Raw genomic sequence first — 25,746 nt, forward strand, 5'->3', positions numbered from 1 at the left:
CATTCTCCTGCAAAATGTCTTGATAAACTTGGGAATTCATTTTTCCGTTGATGATAGCAAGCTGTCCAGGCCCTGAGGCAGCAAAGCAGCCCCAAACCATGATGCTCCCTCCACCGTACTTTACAGTTGGGGTGAGATTTTGATGTTGGTGTGCTGTGCCTTTTTACCCTCTACGCATAGTGTTGTGTGTTCCATCCACACAACTCAATTTAAATTTAACCTGTCCACAGAATATTTTACCAGTAGCTCTGTTGTAACGGCCGTCGTCAAAATGAGACCAAGGTGCAGCAGAGGATGTGTTCATCTTGAAAGATTTTAATGGACCGAATGAATACTTACAAAATAAACCAAAAAACAACCAGCAACAGTTCTGTCAGGTTACAAAACTAAACAGAAAACATTCACCCACAAACCCCAAAGGAAAAACAGGCTGCCTATGTATGACTCTCAATCAGCAACAACGATCTACAGCTGTTCCTGATTGAGAGCCATACACGGCCGGAACAAAGTAATACACCAACATAGAAAAAGGAACATAGAACGCCCACCCTAGTCACACCCTGGCCTAACCAAAAATAGAGAACCAAAACCCTCTCTATGGCCAGGGCATGACATCTGTGGAACATCCAGGTGCACTTTTGTAAACAGCAATGTTTTTTTTGGACAGCAGTGGCTTCTTCCGTGGTGTCCACCCATGAACACCATTCTTGTTTAGTGTTTTACGTATCGTAGACTTGTCAAGAGAGATGTTAGCATGTTCCAGATATTTCTGTAAGTCTTTAGCTGACATCTTTGCAGGACGGCCACTCCTAGGGAGAGTAGCAACAGTGCTGAACGTTCTCCATTTATGGACAATTTGTCTTACCGTGCACTGATGAACGTCAAGGCTTTTAGAGATACTTTTGTAACCCTTGTCAGCTTCATGCAAGTCAACTATTCTTAATCTTAGGTCTTCTGAGATGTCTTTTGTTTAAGGCATGGTTCACATCAAGGAAATGCTTCTTGTGAATAGCAAACTCAAATTTTGTGAGTGTTTTTTATAGGGCAAGGAGCTCTAACCAACATCTCTAATCTCATCTCATTGATTGGACTCCAGGTTAGCTGACTCCTGACTCCAATTAGCTTTTCGGGTTCACATACTTTTTCCAACCTACACTGAATGTTTAAATGATGTATTCAATATAGACAAGAAAAATACAATAATTTGTGTGTTATTAGTTTAAGCACACTATCTTTGTCTATTGTTTAACTTAGATGAAGATCAGATCAAATTAGACTAGCAATTTATGCAGAAATCCAGGTAATTACAAAGGGTTCACATACTTTTTCTTGAAACTGTAATGTCTCCGCCATCATTTGCTTTGACCAAAATGGGCTTTTGAACATCAGAACAGTGATGACTAACCTTGATTTGGATGAAGATTTCTACTTTAACGAGTCAGCAGCTCTAGACGTCCTGCTTACCAAGCCCTAATCTCTGAGGCTCGAAAGAGGAAACCGCGGCGAAATAGAGGCAGGCTACATGGCCTCCTAACAAGATTAAGTTGGTGAAACAAATAGACCGCCAGAGTTTTATTCTACTTGGAAAGGCACACACCTGTCTATATAAGGTCCCACAGTTGACAGTGCATGTCAGAACAAAAACCAAGCCATGAGGTCGAAGGAATTGTCCGTAGAGCTCCGAGACAGAATTGTATCGAGGCACAGATCTGGGGAAGGGTACCAAAACATTTCTGCAGAAAATGTCTGCAACTCCTCTGTAAAAGGCAGATGACAGCACGCTTGGAGTTTGCCAAAAGGCACGTAAAGACTCTCAAACCATGAGAAACAAGATTCTCTGGTATGATGAAACCAAGATTGCAGTCTTTGGCCTGAATGCCAAGCGTCACGTCTGGAGGAAACCTGGCACCATACCTATGGTGAAGCATGGTGGTGGCAGCATCATGCTGTGAGGATGTTTTTCAGCAACAGGGACTGGGAGACTAGTCAGGATCTAGGGAAAGAAGAACGGAGCAAAATATTCATCCTTGATGAAAACCTGCTACAGAGCGCTCAGGACCTCAGACTTTGGCAAACGTACACCTTCCAAAAGGACAACGACCCTAAGCAGACAGCCAAGACAACATAGGAGTGGCTTCAGGACAAGTCTCTGAATGTCCTTGAGTGGCCCAGCCAGAGCCCGGACTTGAACCCGATCTAACATTTCTGGAGGGACCTGAAAATAGCAATGCAGCGACGCTCCCCATCCAACCTGACAGAGCTTGAGAGGATCTGCAGAGAAGAATGGGAGAAACTCCCCAAATACAGGTGTGTCAAGCTTGTAGCGTCATACCCAAGAAGACTCGAGGCTGTAATCGCTGCCAAAGGCGTTTCAACAAATTAGTGAGTAAAGGGTCTGAATACTTATGTAAATGTGATATTTTCAGTTAGATTTTTCATTATTGGGAATTGTGTGTAGATTGATGAGAAAAAAAACAACAATTCAATCTATTTTAGAATAAGGCTGTAATTTAACACAATTTGGAAAAAGTCAAGGAGTCTGAATACTTTCTTAATGTACTGTATACATGGAAGTAGTTAGTGCCAAAAAAGGGGTTAAATATGGGTTAAAAAAAATACAATAATTTCCTGATCTTTCTTATATCGCTCAAATATAGGACAGATGCGTTTCTATGGGCTAATAGCAATTCAATGTTTCATCAAATAATGTTTTAATATTTTGGGGGATACCTAAAGGGGTCCTAAAATTCAAAATAAAATATCTAAATGATGCTTGGTGTGACCATCTTAAAACATTTCCATTTGTTTGATTAGTAGAACCCCCCCCCCCCCCATCAGACCATTTCCGTATTGAGCACTGGGACTTTCTGTTTGAGTTTTTGTAAGCAGGAAGCAGGAGGATAGAATTATGGTCAAGGGGAGTCCCAACATGAGAAAGGCAACCAGGCAGATAACAGTTCGGTACAGATTTGAACTAGAATAAACAGGTTGTCTATCCCACCCTACAATAACACCTCCCACTTCCTCATTGTGATTCACGTCTTGGGGGAACACGCTCACCTTACCACCAATTTATGTCACAATCTAGGGGTCCCAGCAAAGAGCACCTAACACACACACACACACACACACACACACACACACACACACACACAATATACCCGACCCCAATGTTTATCATTAGCCCAGGACGTCCTGTATGGTGAAAGGAGTGACGTTATGGTTGAGGGGGGCTTGTAGGGACTTTTATATATACCCACATGGCAAACACACTGAATGTTCAGTGTTTTTTCCCCGTGTTAAAATACACACCCACTGAAACCACAAACGTGTTTTCAACATAGGGAGCAAAGTGGTACATTTAATGTGTCAATGTGTGAAGATTTGAGGGTCTAATGCTGTTTTTGGTGTATAATGGTCTACAATTTTTTTTGTTGAGTTTGCAGACTATAGGATCTCGACCTCCTTGGCAACATTATCTCACTCCACAAAGATGTTTCTGTTACAACAACACCTGCCGGTCATGTTTCTCATGAAAGAGCTGAGCAGTCAGTACCTCTTGACAAACAGTAGGTGTGTGTCTGATAGGTATGTCACCAAGTGCTGCCTCTAGCCCATGTGGGGCCCTAAGCGAGATTTGGTTTGGGTGCCCCACTCTGCGAATAGGCCCCCTCTGCATACAGGGGGCCCCCTCTGCATAAAGGCAAAGCACTGCTGACATGGGCAAATTGAGTGACTGTCAATAACCAGGCTTCCATCCAACATTTTTATGTGAGTAAAGTACATGTCAGATAAAAAATGTCAGAACAGGCCTGAAGGAAATAGCAAATTTGTCGGTAAACTTTCCAATCAACAAAACAAAATACCCTAGACAAGTTGAGACTGTTACTAGCCGGCTACCACCCGGTACTCTACCTTAGAGACTGCACCTTAGAGACTGCAGTTGATGACTCAAGATACTGAGAATGATGTGTACAGCATAGATATATTAGAGTGAGCTATGTATCTACCTACAGAAACGATTTCAGAACAAAAAATATTATGTAAACATTATTCAAGTGAGCAGTGTTCAATGACTCTATGCACATAGGGCAGCTATGTGCATAGAGTCATTGAACACTGGTCACTTGAATAATGTTTACATAATATTTTTTGTTATGAAATCGTTTCTGTAGGTAGATACATAGCTCACTCTAATATATCTATGCTGTACACATCATTCTCAGTATCTTGAGTAAATTCACCCAGTGTATACGTATAGACTACATTTGGATCACTGACTGCTATTTGGGTTTTTAATTACATTCGTTCCGACATTTGATCTTTAATTTTTTTTAAATTATTATTTACATTTTACTGCATTGTTAGGAGCTAGTTACATACACATTTCCCTGCACCTGCTATAACATCTGCTAAACTGTGTGCGCATCCAATGAACTTCGACTTATGTTTATATAAACCATCATATCGAAGTAAACTCGCAGTCACGCGACAATATGTTGTGTGGTCCTCACACTACGACTTGCGAAAGCATGCAGTTTATTGGGCTACGGATTAAATAAATTGAGGAACTGCACAGGGCAGTGGCGGTTCTAGCCCATTTCAACTGGGGGAGGCCAAGCTGGGGCCAGTTGTACTGTTAGAGGGGACAGTTACATTAGACGTTATTGTTGTCATATCATTTTCTTCACTGCATTGCAGGCATTAGCAGGCAAAAGACCATGTTCATAATCATTAGTGTTCCGCGTTGCCACTGTCTAATAACGGATGTAAAAAAAAAGAACGATAGCAAAAATTAGTTATGTAAATAATTATTTCATACTCCACATTTAGGGGGGCCACAAGCTTGTCACAGGGGCACTGCCACACCCCAGAACCGCCCCTGTCACAGGGTGAAGAAAGTTAATGGTGATGAGCTTGATGCTCCTTTCCAATAAATATTGAGGGTCTTATGATGTTGACATGATAATCGATGCTTGGCTGCCGTTTGACAAATACAAATTATCTTGCTGAATAATAATCTCATCATGTAGGCTATACCCGCACTGCATATGCTAGCTGTTGACTAGAAAGCATATGCAAAGACCAGAGTAGGAACATTCACTATATAACGCAACATTTTTGTGAGGAAAAAAAAACATCAGTACAGTTGAAAATGCAATGGAAAACCATTTAACTTGAATATTTTGTATTCCTTACATGTTTTTTATTTTTTTATTATTGATCTCATATTGCAACACCCACACACCTGTCTGTGGAAACAAATCTGATATTCACACAGAATAAACACACATATGTTACCACAAGCCTGTCAGTGTTATTTGAAAGACTCATTTTAGACACATTGACTCATTTAAGAATCGTGGTATGGCTCGATATTCAAACTGTGGGTGGATGGATGACAAATGAATGTGCAATAAATACGGTATACTCACCACACCTCCCCCACGCTATTACACGCGCTCCGGGGCTTCTAGAGTAGCGAATCACTGTACGGTATTTTCACCGTGACATCATCTGCCACTCCTCTTACTAAAGTAGGAAACAAACACCACTCCGCAGAGCAGAGGCGGGGGGGAGAGAGAGAGAAAGAGAAGACATTTATTTACACCTCTCACAGCCTCGGTCAGAGAAAACAGCGAGAAAAGACATTTGGTGGACAGTACTCAACCAGACCATACATCGTGTGTGCTTTTGATCAAATTGTGCAGGTGAGAATCGACATTTGAAACGGTTGGGTTGTCGTGGTGTATGGTTGAAGACAGAAAAAGGACACCGAAAATTGGATCAACGTCAACTTAATATGGAATTTCGTAAGGAAACATTTTTATCAGAACATCAATGAACTAGAAATATGTGTTGTCTTGTGGAGGGAAGGTCATATTTATCCTTGGTCGTTAGCCTCTGGTAAACAAGGTATAGCGAGGGAAAGCTGTCACCACCACTTCACTGAAAATATCACAAGCCTTCGAACGTGACCAGTCTGGCTGGGCCTGGAAAAAAAGCAAGTCAGGGAGGGTCGCTAGCTAGCCGTCTATGCTATAGTATCGGTTTTCGAGACTAAGGGTAAAATAGCGATATATAAGCTAATTCTCTGTGGTTGTACTTTATCTGAAAAATATATATTTTAAAACGATACTAGTTAACAGCTAGTTACAATTGCTATTGCTAACCAATTTTTGAGAATTGATAGCATGTTAGTTGACGCTGGTTGATTTTTAAATTAGTTTCATTGTAACGCTTAGGGAAACGTTAACATTGAATTCGGACATGCACACATAGGGAATAGGGTGCCAGCCTATGTGTAAAAATTCATTTTAGTATGGAGGCGCTAACGTTATCAAAAAAAACGTCCAAGCAACAGGAAGAGATGGTTGGCAGACAAAGCACAAAAGAACAAGGGTCAAAACATGGCTTATATCTAATTCACTAATCTAGTTACAGAACATTGTTAGCTAAATTGTTGTTGTTAATTTGTTCCAGACGAGTGTGCGACAAAGCACTATTGCCTTTGCTCTCGACTATGTTCCTTGTCATGCTAATCTACGTTAGTTAGCTAACTCTTGTCTCGTACTTAGCACTTTTTAGCTGTAGCGTGACTCAGTGGTTTTGGGCCATATCAATCTATTTAATTTTGTTCTTTGTCTGACCATGACCATATATAGTAGCTAGGACTCCCAGCAGCAATGTTCCAACATCCTAACGTTAGTGGAAAGCCTTCCCAGAAGAGTGGAGGCTGTTAAAGGGGGGGGGGGGGACCAACTCTATATTAATGCCAATGATGTTAGAATGAGATGATCGACGAGCAGGTGTCCACGTAATTTTGGCCATTTAGTCAATCTGTAGGCTAGCTTTAGAGCGTCATTTCTTTACATGTATGGTATATCTAGGCAAATCTGTCGTGAATAACCACATTGTGCCAATTAATGAGCCCCCCCAAGGGTGTGCTTAGGCTACAGTCAGACACATTAATGCGTGTTTTGTTTCGTGTTGATTACACTAATTAGTTTAAACAAATTAGCCTAGCTAATAGTCACTACAGGCTCTGGAGTGGTGGACGCATGTGGAGCACATTGATTGACGTGGCCTCATAGACCCTGCTGCTCTCCGACAGATGTCAAGGACAGTGAAGCAAAAATACTCACTATTTTGTGTTTCCAGGAAAATGGATGATTGCTTGCAAATGCTATTTATTTCTCTTTGAGAAAGCGATGTGTGAGAGCATTTGTGTTCCATGCATACCCAGGTGGCAAACAGGTTGTCGGGCATCCAGCAGGCCACGATCATCCAAGTACCGCTCGTGACAATCAAACATTTTGGCCAGGCAACATGGTCTTCACCACAAAGTCATAAAAACACCACCTGTTTCTACAATTTCACTTTTGGGGGAAAAATAAATATTGACTTTGTGACTGTGATAACTAGTGTAAACCAGGCAACGTCAACAATTGTGGTGCTTGCAGGGGGCTTTGCAGTCAGCAGGCAGACACGTGATACAGTCGAAGAGGCTTTTCTAAGGAAATCCTTGCGTGACAGGCCACCTTGGTGGGGGTTGGGGACTACACTATGTGATTGGAGAGTGCAAAGGGCTGTCAGAATTGTGTTTGTCCTTCACTTCCTTGCAGGGCCATAACACTGACATCTTTGAATGTTCTGAGCAGGCTGCTGTGGCCCCTTCCTGGCAGACATTTTTTTTATGTTATCGTCATGATCTATAATATAAATCTGTTTATTTCTCTTGCAAAGTTGCAAAAATAGATGTCATCCTAACTAACTCGCCCTCGAAATACACCTCTGCTATTTTCAATCAAGATCTCAGCGATCACTGCCTCATTGCCTGCATCCGTAATGGGTCTGCGACCAAACGACCACCCCTCATCACTGTCAAACGCTCCCTAAAATACTTCTGCGAGCAGGCCTTTCTAATCGACCTGGCCGGGGTATCCCATCAGTAGATGATGCCTGGCTATTCTTTAAAGTGCCTTCCTCACCATCTTAAATAAGCATGCCCCACTCAAAACATTTAGAACTAGAAATAGATATAGTCCTTCGTTCACTCCAGACCTGTCTGCTCTTGACCAGCACAAAAACATCCTGTGGCGTTCTGCATTAGCGTCGAATAGCCCCCGTGATATGCAACTTTTCAGGGAAGTTAGAAACGAATATACACAGGCAGTTAGAAAAGCTAAGGTTAGCATTTTCAAACAGAAATTTGCATCCTGTAGTACTAACTCAAAGTTCTGGGACACTGTAAAGTCCATGGAGAATAAGAGCACCTCCTCCCAGCTGCCCATTGCTCTGAGGCTAGGAAACACTATTACCACCGATAAATCCACCCTCCACAGCAACCCGCCAATGCCCCCACCATTTCTCCTTCACCCAAATCCAGATAGCTGATGTTCTGAAAGAGCTGCAAAATCTGGACCCATACAAATCAGCCGGGCTAGACAATCTGGACCCTCTTTTTCTAAAATGATCTGCCGAAATTGTTGCAACCCCTATTACTAGCCTGTTCAACCTCTTGTATCGTCGGAGATTCCCAAAGATTGGAAAGCTGCCGCGGTCATCCCCCTCTTCAAAGGGGGTGACACTCTAGACCCAAACTGCTACAGACCTATAGCTATCCTACCCTGTCTTTCTAAGGTCTTCGAAAGCCAAGTTAACAAACAGATTACCGACCATTTCGAATCCCACCGTACCTTCTCCGCTATGCAATCTGGTTTCAGAGCTGGTCATGGGTGCACCTCGGCCATGCTCAAGGTCCTAAACAACATAACCGCCATCGATAAGAGACATTACTTTGCAGCCGTATTCATCGACCTGGCCAAGGCTTTCGACTCTGTCAATCACCACATTCTTATTGGCAGACTCGACAGCCTTGGTTTCTCAAATGATTGCCTCGCCTGGTTTACCAACTACTTCTCAGATAGAGTTCAGTGTGTCAAATCGGAGGGCCTGTTCTCCGGACCTCTAGCAGTCTCTATGGGTGTGCCACAGGGTTCAATTCTCGGGCCGACTTTCTTCTCTGTATACATCAATGATGTTGCTCTTGCTGCTGGTGATTCTCTGATCCACCTCTACGCAGACGACACCATTCTGTATACTTCTGGCCCCTCTTGGGACACTGTTAACTGACTTCCAGACAAGCTTCAATGCCATATAACTCTCCTTCCGTGGCCTCCAACTGCTCTTAAACGCAAGTAACACTTAATGCATGCTATTCAATCGATCACTGCCCGCACCTGCTCGCCCGTCCAGCATCACTACTCTGGACGGCTCTGACTTAGAATACGTGGACAACTACAAATACCTGGGTGTCTGGTTAGACTGTAAACTCTCCAGACTCACATTAAGCATCTCCAATCTAGAATCGGCTTCCTATATCGCAAAAAAGCATCCTTCACTCATGCTGCCAAACATACCCTTGTAAAACTGACCATCCTACCAATCCTCGACTTCGGTGATGTCATCTATAAAATAGCCTCCAACACTCTACTCAACAAACTGGATGCAGTCTATCACAGTGCCATCCGTTTTGTCACCAGAGCCCCATACACTACCCACCATTGCGACCTGTACGCTCTCGTTGGTTGGCCCTCGCTTCATACTCGTCGCCAAACCCATTGGCTACAGGTTATCTACAAGTCTGTGCTAGGTAAAGCCCGCCTTATCTCAGCTCACTGGTCACCATAGCAGCACCCACTCGTAGCACGCGCTCCAGCAGGTATATCTCACTGGTCACCCCCAAAGCCAATTCCTCCTTTGGTTGTCTTTCCTTCCAGTTCTCTGCTGCCAATGACTGGAACGAACTGCAAAAATCACTGAAGCTGGGGACTCATATCTCCCTCACTAGCTTTAAGCACCAGCTGTCAGAGAATCTCACAGATCACTGCGCCTGTACATAGATAGATGGGCTGTTTACAGATGGGCTATCTACCTCATCCCCATACTGTATTTATTTATTTATCTTGCTCCTTTGCACCCCAGTATCTCTACTTGCACATTCATCTTCTGCACATCTACTATTCCAGTGTTTAATTGCTATATTGTAATTACTTTGCCACCTTGGCCTATTTATTGCCTTAACTTACCTCATTTGCACTCACTGTATATAGACTTTTTGTTTTCTTTTCTACTGTATTATTGACTGTATGTTTTGTTTATTCCATGTGTAACTCTGTTGTTGTATGTGTCGAATTGCTATGCTTTATCTTGGCCAGGTCACAGTTGCAAATGAGAACTTGTTCTCAACTAGCCTACCTGGTTAAATAAAGGTGAAATAAAAGAAAACATTTAAAAAAATAAAATAAATGAAAAGTTACCCGTTGTTCATTACCTGGAACTTAAAGACATGCTCCTGAACTTTGGCACCCTAGTATTTTTTTAACCTCCCACTTTCGGCCGGATGTGTCAATGTGTAGTTCGTACATGCATAATCTATGAGCAGAATTACTGTTTTACCTTAATTAGCTACGTAATCCCAAATTTGAAAACACGGGCCAGCTCCCTAGCAATTCAAGTTCAACCAATGAGTTTCAGCCCCTCAGCATTTGAGTGACACCAAGCAAGAGGCACACATAGCAGAGCGAGAGAGGTGGCACAAATCTGCACATGCAGTGCATTCGCAAAGTATTCAGACCCCTAAACTTTTTCCACATTTTATTACACTACAGCGTTAATCTAAAAATATATTTTTTCTCTCTCTCAACAATCTACACACAATAGCCCGTAATGACAAATGTAGACATTTTTGCAAATTTATTTAAAAAAACAATACCTTGTTTACATAAGTATTCTGACCCTTTGCCCTGAGACTTGAAATTGAGCTCAGGTGCATCCTGTTTCCATTGATCATCCTTGAGATGTTTCTACAACTTCATTAGAGTCCACCTGTGGTAAATTTCAATTGATTGGACATAATTTGGAAAGGTTAACGCATGTCTATATAAGGTTCCACAGTTGACAGCGCATGTCAGAGTAAAAACCAAGTCATAAGTTCGAAGGAATTGTCCGTAGAGCTCAGAGAGGATTGTGTCGAGGCACAGATATGAGGAAGGGTACCAAAACATGTCTGCAGCATTGAAGGTCCCCAAGAACACTGTGGCCTCCATTCTTAAATGGAGAAGTTTGGAACCACTTAGGCTCTTCCTTGAGCTGGCCCCCCGGCCAAACTGACCAAGAACCTGATGGTCACTCTGACAGAGCTCCAGAGTTCCTCTGTGGAGATGGGAGAAACTTCCAGAAGGACAACCATCTCTGCAGCACTCCACCAATCAGGCCTTTATGGTAGAGTGGCTAGACGGAAGCCACTCCTCAGTAAAAAGCACATGACAGCCCACTTGGAGTTTGCCAAAAAGGCACCTAAAGGACTCTAACCATGAGAAACAAGATTCTCTGGTATGATGAAACCAAGATTCAACTTTTTGGCCTGAATGCCAAGCATCACATCTGGAGGAAACCTGGCACCATCCCTATGCTGAAGCATGGCGGTGGCAGCATCATGCTGTGGGGATGTTTTTCAGCGGCAGGGACTGGGAGACTAGTCAGTATCGAGGCAAAGATAAACAGCAAAGTACAGAGATCCTTGATGAAATCTTGCTCCAGAGTGCTCAGGACCTCAGACTGGGGTGAAGGTTCACCTTCCAACAGGACAACAACCTTAAGCAGACAGCCAAGACAACACAGGAGTGGCTTTGGGACAAGTCTCAATGTCCTTGAGTGGCCCGACCAGAGCCTGGACTTGAACCCAATCGAACATTTCTGGAGAGACCTGAAAATGGCTGTGCAGCGACGCTCCCCATCCAACCTGACAGAGCTTGAGGCTCTGCAGAGAAGAATGGGAGAAACTCCTCAAATACAGGTGTGCCAAGCTTGTAGCGTCATACTCAAGGCTGTAATTGCTGCCAAGGTGTTTCAACAAAGTACTGAGTAAGGGTCTGTATACTTATGTAAATGTGATATTTCAGTTTTTATTTATTTGAATAAATTTGCAAACATTTATAAAAACCTGTTTATAGCTTTGTCATTATGGGCTATTGTGTGTAGATTGATGAGGAAATAATGTAATTCAATCAATTTTAGAATAAGGCTGTAACGTATCAAAATTAGGAAAAGGTCAAGGGTTTGGAAAACTTTCCTAATGCACTGTATGTGACATGGTAAACAATTTTCTGTGATCACTTTTGGCTCATGAGCGCTACTTTGACAACTACTGGCTAAAAAGTATACAAAAGTTCCGGAGAATCTCCAAGTGTCTGGCTACAGCACCTTCGAGGGTTAATGACAATCCAAAGCGGAACATTTGACGGAAACTGATCAGCAAATGTGACTCCTCGGTCTGTTCTCCCCCTATTGGCACTATTCTGTCCTTGTCACACAGAGGCGGTGAACAGTGTGAATAAATATCCATCAACACGTGCTTTAATCGTGACAAGCTGGAGGAGGAACAGCTGACACTGTTATAGGCCTAGTCATTTATGGTAATGACACTTTGACACATCCTAGTCCTGACTCCTGTTGATGTGAACAGCTCCTGCCAAGGATGGGAGCTGAAAGTCTTAGGCCTAATTCGTCTCGCCGTTCGTTCTGTTTTCTTGTGCACAATGAGGAATTTCAACCCTCTAACTTTGGTAGTAGAATCCTTGCTTCAGTGGATGTCTTTTTTTATTATACATTTGTTTCTCCTGTTTCTTCATTAGTTTTAATGTTCCTTCCTGGTATGTTATTTTCAAATGTATGTGCCTAACCACCACACCTACATTTGGTCACTGTTACGCATGCAGACACGCGCACACATACTCCCACACTAACAAGGCACCTTGTTCCCATTTGTCGACAGCGATGGCCCAAGAGACGAACCCGAGCCTGACGCCTGTGCTTTGTGCCACTGGCTGTGGTTTCTATGGCAACCCCAGAAACAACGGCATGTGTTCGGTCTGCTACAAGGAGCATCTGAACCGACAGCAGAGTAGTGACTGCAGCTTGAGCCAACTTAGCCCAATGGGTAAGTTCCCCCTCCACCCTCTCTCTTACTGACCACACAAATCTACTTCAAACAGTGCGTCCCCCTCCCCTCCACCCCTAAAAATCACTATTTGCATTGGGGTTGTCACGATACCAGTATTGCGATACTATTTGGTCCTTTTAAAAAACCTACTGTATGATACATCATATTGTGTGCTATTGCTTGGAAAGGAAGCATGTGATTCTGGGTGACAACATAAGGCTGCTTGTTACCAACAATAGGACTGTTTTTCTCACGAAATTTAGCCCGCTTTGTTTTGTTTCCTTGCCAAGATACCTCAGAGTATTGCGATACTATTATCGTGATAACGCTAATTTGCATACACGTTATGGACCTGCTGCACTCTTGAGCGGAAACCGTTGAACCAAAAGTGAGTCTTGTCTCCCATCTGAGGCTGATGTTTAGCTTTTGCTGTGTCACAGGAGCCGTCGGTAGTCCTACCTCTGAGGCCTCAGCCATCCAGAGGCTAGAGGCCAGTCTCGCCAAAGTGGACCCATCATCTGGCTCTGCTGCAGACATGGCTAGGTAAGGTGTGCTTGTTTGTCCGCATGTGCTACAATGGATGTCTTATTGCTTTATGCGCTCTCATATCTGTAACTTATCATTTTCTTTCATTCGCCCCCTCTGCAGAACTATTCAAGGCTCTCTTCCAGTGACTCAACAAATGACCGAGATGAGCATCTCAAGAGAGGATAACCCAGATTCCCTAGAGCCTGGTAAAACACACACTTCTAGAGGGAAAAATTGCTCTGTTCGACCCACATTAGCATTGGCTATTTCGATGCACCCTGACTTGTATACTTTGCACCCTACTGTGGTTTTACATAGTCTCAAACACGGAGGCTGCCTAAAATAAACCAGTTTAAAAATACCCTTGTATGTGAGTGCTAAAACTGCCTCAGAAAAAACACAGGAACAGTTCTATTTGAATCCTAAGACTGAAAGAAGTGTATATATTTAAGTGGTTTTCTCCTTCAGTTGTGAGTCAGCCTACTGCGTCTAGCCCCGTCACTGCCAGCGGTGACGAGGCCAAGGAAGACACCCCTAAGCCCAAGAAGAATAAGTGCTTCATGTGCCGCAAGAGGGTGGGCCTCACAGGTGAGCATGCCATAGCAGGACGTGGTGCTTCTCCAATGAAGTGGGATGACAGGTTGAGCAATGCATGCGACGTCATTCCGTTCTTGCGAAAGAGGTTGGCCATGTTCCAGGCCACCTACACTGCAGTTGCACAAATAGTCAAGTCATACTGATGGCATTTCTGCAATGTAAAACACTACTTCCGCATTTGTGATTGGCCTCAGATCTCTACTATGCATAAATAGTAACACGCAGGAACCCCATCAATATCACTTATCTGATCATCTGTGCAATGTGGCTGCAACGTAGGTGGTTTGGAATGTAACCCTAGTCTTCCTGTGTGTTTGGTCTTATTATCAGAGGTTAATTCTTATTGAGTTGGTGTTTGGTTCATGCTGTGGTTCCCCTCTAATCTCTGACCTTTTGAACTCTACTCCAGGGTTCGACTGTCGCTGTGGGAACCTGTTCTGCGGTGTCCATCGGTACTCCGACAAGCACAACTGTCCTTACGACTACAAGGCTGAGGCAGCTGCCAAGATCCGCAAGGAGAACCCTGTTGTGGTCGCTGACAAGATCCAGAGAATATAGGGTTAAGAACCATCCACAGAGACTAGAGTATGATGTCGAACCCTTGACATGAACACTGGCACGAGTGGCAAAAGGATGTCATTTTTAAAGTCACAACCTTGAGAAAGGACAGAGATCCTGCCCGTGGGGGAGATGCATGAACGGTCACTTTTTTGTTATGTTTATTTTTTATTTTTTTCCTTCTTTATTGTGTGTCTTTGCTGATATTCTGTAAAACAAAATATTCTAAGAGCAGCCCAGGGTAACTTTCTAGGAGAGACGTGTCTGTTCTGCAGAACATATATCTATCTGGATGTTCTATCACAACTGAATACGGCCCCTGAGCTGTTTGGCCACTTTGTTGCCAAATAGCCGACAGCTATTTTTTTCTAAAGTTGTGTGCACATGCAGTATCCCGACGAGTTCAGTTGAATCTCCATTTCTACGTTCCGTTCCCATTAGTGTCAGTCGGGTCAGTTGTCCGATAGGTATGACCACTCGAGAACTGCAACGCTCTCCCAAAATGCAGGTGGGTTTTTTATCCAGACTGTGACCTGCCTACCTCACAGCAGCAGGTCATGTTTCTCCTCATCACATTGTCCTTGTGAAGCTTTTTCCTAATCATCTCCTCTTACAATCACTTCATTATTTCCAGAGGAAGGGGTTACCTCTGACATTTTTAAAGCAGTCCTTAAGCACCATTTCTGTTTGATAACCCGAACGCCACGTCACGTCTTTATGGTCATTGTAAGAGGTGTGAGAAGGAGGACAAAAACACATTTTTACCAACTATCATGTGGGACAGGACTTTTAGTCAAGGAGGTCCTAGACTCATCTAAGGTCAGAATCTCCCAACTGTGGTCTCGGCAGAGGGTTGCATGCAGTGACCCTGGTGCAGTTCTCTGGGTGAGGCTTGGGCACTACCCATCTGTTGTATTGGCTATATGGGGGGTATGAATGGGAGAGCAACCCCATGCAGTAATATCTTAAATCATGTAAAATATCTGAATGAATTGCTAGGTCATTATTGTATCTGCTGAGATACATGTTTAATCCCTGTTTTTTATATACATTAAGATAGTACTGATATTAGCACATGTATTCAGTGGAGTTAGGGTATATGAGACGGCTTTGCTTTGTGTTGATTTTGGTGTGCGTGTTCAGTGAGTTTGAGTGAACACATGAGTGTCAGATTGTGTGCACCTCCACCTCATTTTGTGAAGCAATATATCCCGTAGCTCTGCACTTGTTTCCAAGGCTACAGGAGCATGGCAGAACTGAGGTTTTGAAAATTGGATTCCAACTGATCTTTTCAGCTTTCTTTCCGCTATTGGTCTGTGTGACTGATCTAGAGCAGCGTGTGTGTGTGTGAGACTTTCCTTGGCTGTGTGAAACATTGATACAAGTGTGTATCCTGTGTAGATCTTTCTTCTCCCGTAGGGATGAGGTTTTTACTTTTTAAAAGGTAACCATTTCAGTTTTTTCCTTTGTTAGTTATGCAAATTTGTACAAAAAACAAACTGATATTTATGAATGACATAATCTTGCTACCCAGCATTACAGCATAATTGTATCATGTAAATAAAGACTGTGTACAGAGACATTACAAGGCCTGGTTGTTTACATTATAGGAGTAAATATGTGGGCCAGTCAGACTGTTTGGAAGCACACTGTTTTCAAACCCGGTGTTTTTTCGCACACCTGTCACGGGCTTGGGGGGGGATTGCGTCGGCGGAAGGAGTCATGCTGGCAGCTGCTCAGACAGCGCAGGCCGGGAGAGTGCACGAGAGGAAGACTGTAAAGATGACTACTCGGCGCTACTCCCCCGGTGCCTCAATGCCATCCCTCCCTGCCTCTGTGCATGGAGGGAAAAAAGAGAATGGCTGATGTGCCGGGGAATCGGAGAACCAACGTGTTCTGTTCAACCTGACCCATGAACAGCTGGGGAGGTCCTGTAGCCTCCCTCTAGCGGTTGGGATAGACACACATTCCTACCCCCTAGTGGACAGACCCTTAATCTCCTTATGGGTGTCTGTGTTTCACTTGCCATTTATATCTGTGTGTATGTCTGGAAAGCTGGTTCAGTGTTTGACATCACAGTGACAGATGTGGATATGACATGAATGCACCTCTGTCTACTGTGGGGAGTTGGGAAGGAACACTGAGCTAGGGGAACTAAGGTAAGGAAGGAGATTGTTTCTGAATTCCAAATGGACCTCTAGCCCCTACACCCGAGTCACTGATGTAGATCTGAGAGGATTGGACTAGTGTTACGGTAATAGCTTCTTTCCTTTAGATTGACAACATTTTCCCCCAGCCATACAGGAGGGGCTTAGGGTTGGTTTTGGATTCGGGGAACGAGAGCACGCTCACAAGTAGGGCCATAGGGGAAAGTGGGAGTGTTTTGAGAGGTCAGGGCGAGTTTACAGTGAACATGGGAAATGGACAGGCTTGAGATTATGAAGGGGTGACCCGAGGTAGCGTCACTAAGCTCTCGGCGCATAACCAGATTAGACCAGTCTGAGCCCTGTCCCAACGATCAGACACTCCCTTACCATACAGAACACTCTAAACACTAGAAATACAGACACCTTTTCCATTCCTTTTGACCTGTTCTCTGCTTCTCCATCCTTATCTACCTTCTGACATGTGTTCCTCTCTTTTGCTCAGACTAAATGGATAAAGAGAAAAAGAGAGAGGGAGACACAGGTTCGCAGGCTCGCCCTTATTCTACGTTTAACAGTAAGTGTCAGTAGCCATCGAGGAAGCTCCTTTGAATCTGAGATTTGAATCATTGAAAGGGAACAGGGCAGGGGTTGTGGGATAAAAGGGGGAAGATTGATAGCGGGTGTAGGTGAGAGTTGATTAGTGATAGAGGAGTGAGTGATCAGGGATTGGGAAAAAGTAACTTATGAAAGTCAAGTGTTTCATTAACATGACTTAGGCCAATCATAGGTCCAGAGGTCACAACTTTTGAGTGATTGGGACAAAGCAAACGTGCTATGTCTTGACCTAGTTTTACATTACTGTGTTTGAAACAATTTTAATACATTGTAAAGACAGATCTATTGAGTGCAGTATAATTTTATAATGTAATTTTATACAATACAAAAGACATTAAAAAGCTATGACAAATTATTATTGTTATAAGAATATGTTTTTTGTCTTCCATAAGTCACTATAGTGATAATATATATTATAAAGTGGGTGGTTTGAGCCCTGAATGCTGATTGGCTGAAAGCCATGGTATATCAGACTGTATACCATGGGTATGACAAAACATTTATTTTTACTGCTCTAACTATGTTGGTAACTAGTTTATAATAGCAATAAGGCACCTCGGGGGATTGTGATATATGGCCAATATACCACGGCTAAGGGCTGTGTCCTAGCACTTTGCGTTGCATCGTACATAAGAACAGCCCTTAGCCTTGGTATTTGGCCGTATACCACACCCCCTCTGGCCTTATTGCTTAATTCTACAACAGGGGTAGGCAACGAGATTCAGCCGCAGGCCGATCCTTGTCGGAGTGGATGGTCGGAGGGCCGGAACATAATTATAATAATTTGTACACTGCAAATTGACCCCAACTAAGCCCCAAAAGATTATATTTGAAAATAAATAATTTCATACTTTGATTACATTGAGACACGATCACATACAGTGCCTTCAGAAAGTATTCATACTCCTTGACTTATTCCACATTTTGTTGTTACAGCCTGAATTCAATTATTATTTTTTTTTTTATTAAACTCACCCTTCTACACACAATAGCCTATAATGAAAAAGTAAATGTTTTTAGAAATGTTTGCAAATGTATTGAAAATTAAATGCATAGGTGTGCACACCCCTGAGTCAATTCATGTTAGAATCATCTTTGGCAGCGATTAACAGCGGTTAGTCTTTCTGGGTAGGTCTCTAGAAGCTTTGCACAATATTTGCACATTCTTCTTGAAAAAAAATCTTCAAGCTCTGTCAAGTTAGTTGTTGATCATTGCTAGACAGCCATTGTCAAGCTGATTTAAATCAAAACTCTAGTATGCACCAAACTAGGCCACTCCAGTGTATATTTGGCCTTATGTTTTAGGTTATTGTCCTGCTTAAAGGTGAATTAGTCTCCCAGTGTCTGTTGGAAAGCAGACTGAACCAAGTTATCCTCTAGGATTTTGCCTGTGCTTGGCTCAATTCAGTTTATTTTTATTCTAAAAAACGTCCTAGTTTTTGCCGATGACAAGCATACACATAACATGATGCAGCCACCACCATGTTGGAAAATATCAAGAATGGTACTCAGTGATGTGTTGGATTTTCCCCAAACATAGAGTATGTGTGAATGAGGGTGCCCCCGCCTGGCAGCCTGTTGTCAGACGTAAAGCACATCATGTCCAGGTGATAGTGATACAACGTTGCCTCCTGGTGGCTGTCCTCTGTAACTGCCTCATGTTGTCCAGGCTCACTGCCCAGCAGCCTCTCAGGTCCAGGCTGCTCAGACGCCTGTTGATGGTCATCAGGCCCGATGCCGTCTCCATGGAAACGTCACTGCGGACCAGGCTGAGGTGGCATAGTTGTTGTAGTGGAGGGCTGTGGGGTCGGGCAGCGGGGCGCTTCAGAAGCTTCTGGAACACAGGCTCCAGCGGACAGGGCACTGCCACCAGAGAGACCCTCTCCAGGAGGGGAGAGCCGGATAGTATGCACCACAGCGCCCCCCCCAGAGACCTCCAGGACATGACGGTCTTCATCTGGCGCTGGTCATAGGAGAAGCTGGAGGAGAGAGAGACAGATGAGCACTGAACAGGATATCACAACTTCAATGGGAAGGGATATACAGAAGCTTAAACAATGGTGCTTTAAACACTATAGGGGTCTGGGGGGGGGGTGCTTACATCCTGGTGAAGTCAACACTAAATACAGATATCCAGAGGGTACAGGGGATCGCATGACCCACTCACCAAGACAGGACCTGCGGAGAAAATTACTGGGGATTCCCATTTGGCATGTGACCCTTTGAGTCATACCTCTTGACAGTGGTATGACGCCCTACAGAGAGAGCATAGCGAGTTAACCCTATTTATGCAGCAGTTGACCTACTTTAGGGAGAGAGAGCACAGTTGGGGTAGACAGGGTAGATCCCTGTCCTCGTCCTCCTCTTCCTCCTGGGGGGCTACAGGAGGCTCAGCGTGGATGACGAGGCTCCTCAGCCTGGGACAGGCGTGGAGGAGCTCCAGCATGGGTGTGTGAGAGCCGGTTCTGACCCCTTCCAGGGTGAGAGAAACCAGGGAGCCCTTCATAGCACGCAGGGCAGGCAGCAGCTCATCCAGGGGCCCCGGGAAGCGCACAGAGAGTCCCCTCAGCTGGCCCGCCCACCTGGCCAGGCCTGCAGCCAGACAAGACCCCTGGCTAGGCCCACCCTCCTCACAGTCCAGTGATATAGAGCGTAGCTCGGGGCAAAGCTGACTTACAGCCTCCAGAGTCCCACCAGACATGCCCTGCGCCTCCCTTAGACGTAAGGTAAAGCCCTCACCCCCTGCCCCCCCCACTCCCTCTTCTCTTCCTTTTTCAACACTGTCTTCTTCTATTTCCTTCCTTGTTCTCATCTGTGCGTCACCTCTTCCACCTCCAACTCCCCTTGTCTCCTCGCCTGCACCCTCATCCTCACTCTCACCCTCACTCGCCCACGAGAAACGGTTGCCATTTTCCTCCTCTTCAATTTCCTCCACATCTGCTCCTGATATCTCGCCTGTGTCTGTGGCCCTCCCACTCTGCCTCCTCTCCCTCCACACCTCCCAGAGACTGGGCAGCCCCTCTCTGGTCGTGAGCTCCTCAGTCCCTCTGAACTCCCTGCTGTGTATGAGGCCACAGGCCTCCCCCAGGCCCTCCATTGCCACTCTCTCCAGCCACGGCAGGGAGAGCAGGAGGAAGGCCACGGCAGCCACCCCGTCCCCCTCCCCAAAGCCCACATCCAGAGCCAGCAGGCTGCTGAGGGGGGGTGGGGAGGCCCAGGAGGAACCCCTCAGGCAGAGCAGGCCTGCGGGGGGCAGGAAGTGGCAGCGGGACACGTCGAGGTGGCGCAGCGCGGGGCAGTGGCGGGCAACCACCTCCACAACCTGTCTGTCACAAGCGGTGCCAGCCAGAGAGAGGGAGCGCAGGGAAGGCAGACAACCCAGCAGGTCACACTGGACATGGGCAGACACCTGCTGGGCTCCAGAGAGGTCCATGGAATGCAGGCTCTGAGGGAGAAAGTGAGAACCCATACATACAGTGAGCTCCAAAAGTATTGGGACAGTGACACATTTATTGTTGTTTTGGTTCTGTACTCCAGCACTGAGTGACGATGAGTGAGAAAGTTAAAGGGATACATTTCACACTTCCCCAGAAACGCTAACCTCCCCTGTTATTGTCATGGTGAGAGGTTAGCAGCATGTCTTAGGGTTATGATATTTGTGCATCTAACTTTCTCACTCATCGTTATTTACGATTCACTCAGGGTTGTCCGTAATCATGGTAGCATCCAAATTAATGAAGAAGTGTTGCTACATATTCTATTCTTATTTGCAATAAAAGTGACTCCAAAATGACACAATAGATTATTTACAATTCATTTCTATTGGGCACAAAATAATCTGAAGCACAACCAAAACAAACAGCAAATGCATCCAACAAGTTGTAGAGTCACAAGCTTGACGTAATCATTGCGTGCTAGGAATATGGGACCAAATACTAAACTTTTGTCCAATACTTTTGGTCCCCTAAAATTGGGGACTATGTACAAAGTGCTGTCGTTTCTAAACGGTTTACCCAATATTGATGAAAATACCCCCAAATTAAAGTTGGCAGTCTGTACTTTAACCTCCGTCATTATGTCATTTCAAATCCAAAATGCTGGAGTACAGAGCCTAAACAAAAAATTTGTCACTGTCCCAATACATTCAGAGCTTACTGTAACACATACTATACATTTTAAGGGGGACCAAAGCCTGTCCTAACCTGGCAGCGAATCCCGATGAGGGTGCAGAGGCTGGGGGTGACCAGGGCAGAGTAGCCCCCAAGAGATAGGCTTCTGAGCTGAGGGATCAACAGGAGGTGTAGCGCAGCACGGGACAACTCACGCCTGGAGGACAGGACAGACAGGAGCTCCTCTACCAGCTCAGCCGCTAGAGAAAGAAACAGAGGGGGGACACACAGACACATACACACTTTTACCAGTAACTACTGGACTAATCATGTGCACATTTACAAATGACCAGAAATGGCATCATATACATACACAATCCCTTCCAGTTCCTATGACAGACTCACGCAGCAGGGTGAAGGGGCCCATGACATATCTGAAGAAGTACTGATCCATGTAGTTGTCAGCGTAGTCTTTGACCCACACTTCCTTCATGTTCTCCGCCAAGTTTCGCAGACAAAGCTGGGTCAGTCGCGGAGGGTGACCATCATCCTCCCATCTTCCTCGTCCTCTAATCTTCCTCTTTCTCACTACCCGTTTCTCAGCCCTGGGCTCCATCATGGCACGGAATAGAGGCATCTCCAACTCTCAGCTGGCGTCTCGCTGGTTCAAGGATCAATGTAGTCTACAATACTGGCACCATTGTGTCCTTGCAGGTATGGAAAATATATGCAGCTGAAGGGCATAGAGTAATAACATTGTAGTAAAGAGAGTAATAACATTGTAATAAAGAGAGCAATAACATTGTAGTAAAGAGATTAATAACATTGTAGTAAAGAGAGTAATAACATTGTAATAAAGAGTAATAACATTGTAATAAAGAGAGTAATAACATTGCAATAAAGAGATTAATAACATTGTAATAAAGAGAGTAATAACATTGCAATAAAGAGAGTAATAACATTGTAATAAAGAGAGTAATAACATTGTAATAAAGAGAGTAATAACATTGTAATAAAGAGAGCAATAACATTGTAGTAAAGAGAGTAATAACATTGCAGTAATGAGAGTAATAACATTGTAATAAAGAGAGTAATAACATTGTAATAAAGAGAGTAATAACATTGTAATAAAGAGAGTAATAACATTGTAATAAAGAGAGTAATAACATTGTAATAAAGAGTAATAACATTGTAATAAAGAGAGTAATAACATTGCAATAAAGAGAGTAATAACATTGTAATAAAGAGAGTAATAACATTGCAATAAAGAGAGTAATAACATTGCAATAAAGAGAGTAATAACATTGTAATAAAGAGAGTAATAACATTGTAATAAAGAGAGTAATAACATTGTAGTAAAGAGAGTAATAACATTGTAATAAAGAGAGCAATAACATTGTAATAAAGAGAGTAATAACATTGCAATAAAGAGAGTAATAACATTGCAATAAAGAGAGTAATAACATTGCAATAAAGAGAGTAATAACATTGTAATAAAGAGAGTAATAACATTGTAATAAAGAGAGTAATAACATTGTAATAAAGAGAGTAATAACATTGTAATAAAGAGTAATAACATTGTAATAAAGAGAGTAATAACATTGTAGTAAAGAGAGTAATAACATTGTAATAAAGAGAGTAATAACATTGCAATAAAGAGATTAATAACATTGTAATAAAGAGTAATAACATTGTAATAAAGAGAGTAATAACATTGTAATAAAGAGAGTAATAACATTGTAATAAAGCTACAGTCTACTGTTCACACACAGTCAAAATAAAGGTTAAATACAAAAATTACATTTTTCACATATTTGAAATATAATAAAACTTACGAGTTCGGCTGACATACATTTTTCTCAGCAACCCTTGAGCCAGAGGGAGGCGAAGGGGGACATCCGTATTGTTGAAAGTACCAAGTAGGTCGGACCTACTGTTGAATTTACCGTAAAAGGTTTATCGGCTGTACCTTAAAATAACAACCTTTGATTTAGGGGTATCGTTGCCAACAAACAGCACATGAACACAACATAGACCAAACGTACTATCGCCAATAACAGTTTATTTTTTGGGTGCGAAATTGGATGCAACACTGTCAGATCAACGTTATTGTTTACTTAGACAACAGCTTAACTCGCAATAAAAAAACTTATCTGAAAACAGGCATCGGTTTACAATATTCTTTCCAATTTACCGTTCACTTCCTGGTGTTAAAATCCGACTGTAGGGTGTTCGGGTCCGGGGCGTTGACATCGGGTGTTGAATTATGGGGAATGTTCAAGAACCCCAACCGTTAGTGTTTAAAACGGATGTTGATGCGTCCAGCTCAGTCTATAATCTATCACACGTATAAATACGTTTGTATGTTGCATAAGAAGAAAATATATTTATAGTGACGTCCTATGTTTATTTGTTATTGTACACACAAATAGGTATATAGGCTACATTTATCATAGTTCTAAGTACGCTTCATAACTCTTTATCTTGAGAAATTGGTATAAAATCATTTAAATATAAATGGAATAACATCCAATGTTGATAGTTATTAGGATGTTAAAAACTCAATGTGTATTTAAAAATACTGTATGTAGGCCTATAGGAGATTATATTTACATTGGAATAATCAAACTAGTCCCAGCAGTTGTAATCAAAATGTTATGTGCTTGATTTCCTCTCTGGATCAATGAGCTCAGTCCCTCGATCAGCAGAACGGAGCGGTATCATGTGTAAAGGTTCAAATCAAATTGTATTTGTCACATGCGCCTAATACCAACTTTACAGTGAAATGCTTACAAAAACACAATAGTACAATTGGTTACGGGATCGTAAACCGGCAGCCATCTCTTTCGGAGCCATTCTTCTTCAAGTTAACCTCCACTGTACGACTGCCCCATACTGGTCTCAACCAGTGATCCTCTGCTCGCACTGATAACATGTACAGCATATGTGCCAACATGTAAAAAATTCTATAAAAATGCCATGTGTAACGGAGTTAAGAACATATCGTGACAGTCCTCCTTGACAACTATCCAAAGGGTTGAGCCACCCAAAAGGTACCAATTGGACGGCTCCATCCGTGACATTTCAAGCTTGCTGTGGAGTGAGTTTACGATATGTTCTTAACTCCGTTAAACGATTTATTTTTTATTTTGGAACATATGCATAAAGCCTATCTACAGGTAAAGTACATGCACTGACAATCAGTGCTTAAATGTGCAAATCGGGAGGCGACGGAACAAAACGTGAGCGCGAAAGGGGTGTGACCTGGGGAGCTGAGGTACTCGTGGTAAGGCATAAGTTATTATATATTTTTGAACATTGCATGCATATCATCGCATTTACGTAGTGGCATAGAGCAGTAGAGGCACTTACAAAACTTGCATAGATGGGTAACATTTTTTAGTAGCCGAGGGGTCCGGGAAAAAATTTGGCCTTTTATAAACGCATTTCATGCAATTATAAGTCATTTACAACCGAGGTAAAACCAGTTTCAGGTTGGATATTCGACGGATATCCCGCTGTAGTTTTCCTTACGTCCAACAGCAGTTAGGGACCGTCAACATAGTGACAAATCACATTTTTCAATTTTCAATAGCCCTTTAACCATTACTCCTAAAACTTTCAAAACTGGTTCTAGATAACCCGATGGCAAAGACACACATCGCACCCACTTTGTTTTTGTCTCGCACTATTTTTAATTATTTATTTACATTTTTGAATTTCAAAAGCTCTTTGGTCATATGACCTACTGACTTCAACAAGGTTCAGAATGTCCACTCAGTGGGCCTACACATTGCACACCCTTTAGTTTGTCTATTTTCATCTCACACGTTTTTACATGAATTCTTCAAACAAACATTCTAATTTCAATAGATCCTTGATCATGTGACGTACTGACTTCAAACAAGGTTCTGAATGTCCAGTGACTACCCTTCTATACGCAGCAAAAAAATAAATGTCCTCTCACTGTCAACTGTGTTTATTTTCAGCAAACTTAACATGTGTAAATATTTGTATGAACATAACAAGATTCAACAACTGAGACATAAACTGAACAAGTTTCACAGACATGTGACTTACAGAAATGGAATAATGTGTCCCTGAACAAAGGGAGTCCAAATCAAAAGTAACAGTCAGTATCTGGTGTGGCCACCAGCTGCATTAATTACTGCAGTGCATCTCCTCC

The 25,746-nt window shown here is 43.1% G+C and overlaps 2 protein-coding genes across 6 annotated transcripts; one reads left to right on the forward strand and one right to left on the reverse strand.

Moving 5' to 3' along the window:
* Positions 1-5,535: 5,535 nt before the first annotated feature.
* Positions 5,536-16,274, forward strand: zfand5a (zinc finger, AN1-type domain 5a). Of its 2 annotated transcripts, none has more exons than XM_029762346.1 (6): positions 5,536-5,813; positions 12,839-13,003; positions 13,447-13,549; positions 13,655-13,740; positions 14,003-14,122; positions 14,541-16,274. In XM_029762346.1, exons 1-6 carry the CDS (start codon positions 5,804-5,806, stop codon positions 14,687-14,689), a joined length of 633 nt encoding a protein of 210 aa, XP_029618206.1. In that variant the 5' UTR covers positions 5,536-5,803; the 3' UTR covers positions 14,690-16,274. The 2 variants fall into 2 exon arrangements, with proteins under 2 accessions (XP_029618206.1, XP_029618207.1); XM_029762347.1 differs by having other exon boundaries at positions 5,536-5,711.
* A 2,628-nt stretch (positions 16,275-18,902) lies between these two features.
* Positions 18,903-25,285, reverse strand: si:ch211-214j8.12 (uncharacterized). 4 transcript variants are annotated; one of them, XM_029762350.1, is made up of 6 exons: positions 24,933-25,285; positions 23,396-23,898; positions 21,966-22,293; positions 21,654-21,820; positions 19,758-20,896; positions 18,903-19,430 (listed from the first exon to the last, which is right to left on the reverse strand). In XM_029762350.1, exons 3-6 carry the CDS (start codon positions 22,195-22,197, stop codon positions 19,049-19,051), a joined length of 1,920 nt encoding a protein of 639 aa, XP_029618210.1. In that variant the 5' UTR covers positions 22,198-22,293; positions 23,396-23,898; positions 24,933-25,285; the 3' UTR covers positions 18,903-19,048. The 4 variants fall into 4 exon arrangements, with proteins under 4 accessions (XP_029618210.1, XP_029618209.1, XP_029618212.1 ...); XM_029762349.1 differs by having other exon boundaries at positions 24,174-25,285; XM_029762352.1 differs by having other exon boundaries at positions 23,413-23,529; positions 23,755-25,285.
* Positions 25,286-25,746: the final 461 nt, after the last annotated feature.

The sequence above is a fragment of the Salmo trutta genome, chromosome 9 (genome assembly GCF_901001165.1).
Source record: "Salmo trutta chromosome 9, fSalTru1.1, whole genome shotgun sequence".
NCBI lineage: Eukaryota > Metazoa > Chordata > Actinopteri > Salmoniformes > Salmonidae > Salmo > Salmo trutta.

What these genes read in the sequence shown, in the direction of transcription:
- zfand5a (XM_029762346.1), top strand. An exon ending in GAGCCAACTTAGCCCAATGG is followed by an intron (nt 13,004 to 13,446) that starts GTAAGTTCCCCC and finishes GCTGTGTCACAG; the next exon opens with GAGCCGTCGGTAGTCCTACC. An exon ending in CAAGAGGGTGGGCCTCACAG is followed by an intron (nt 14,123 to 14,540) that starts GTGAGCATGCCA and finishes ACTCTACTCCAG; the next exon opens with GGTTCGACTGTCGCTGTGGG.
- si:ch211-214j8.12 (XM_029762350.1), bottom strand. Translation starts at nt 22,197, where the DNA reads ATGCCTCTATTCCGTGCCATGATGGAGCCCAGGGCTGAGAAACGGGTA. An exon ending in TCATCGGGATTCGCTGCCAG is followed by an intron (nt 20,897 to 21,653) that starts GTTAGGACAGGC and finishes TTTCTCCCTCAG; the next exon opens with AGCCTGCATTCCATGGACCT. An exon ending in CTGTGCTCTCTCTCCCTAAA is followed by an intron (nt 19,431 to 19,757) that starts GTAGGTCAACTG and finishes TCTCTCCTCCAG; the next exon opens with CTTCTCCTATGACCAGCGCC.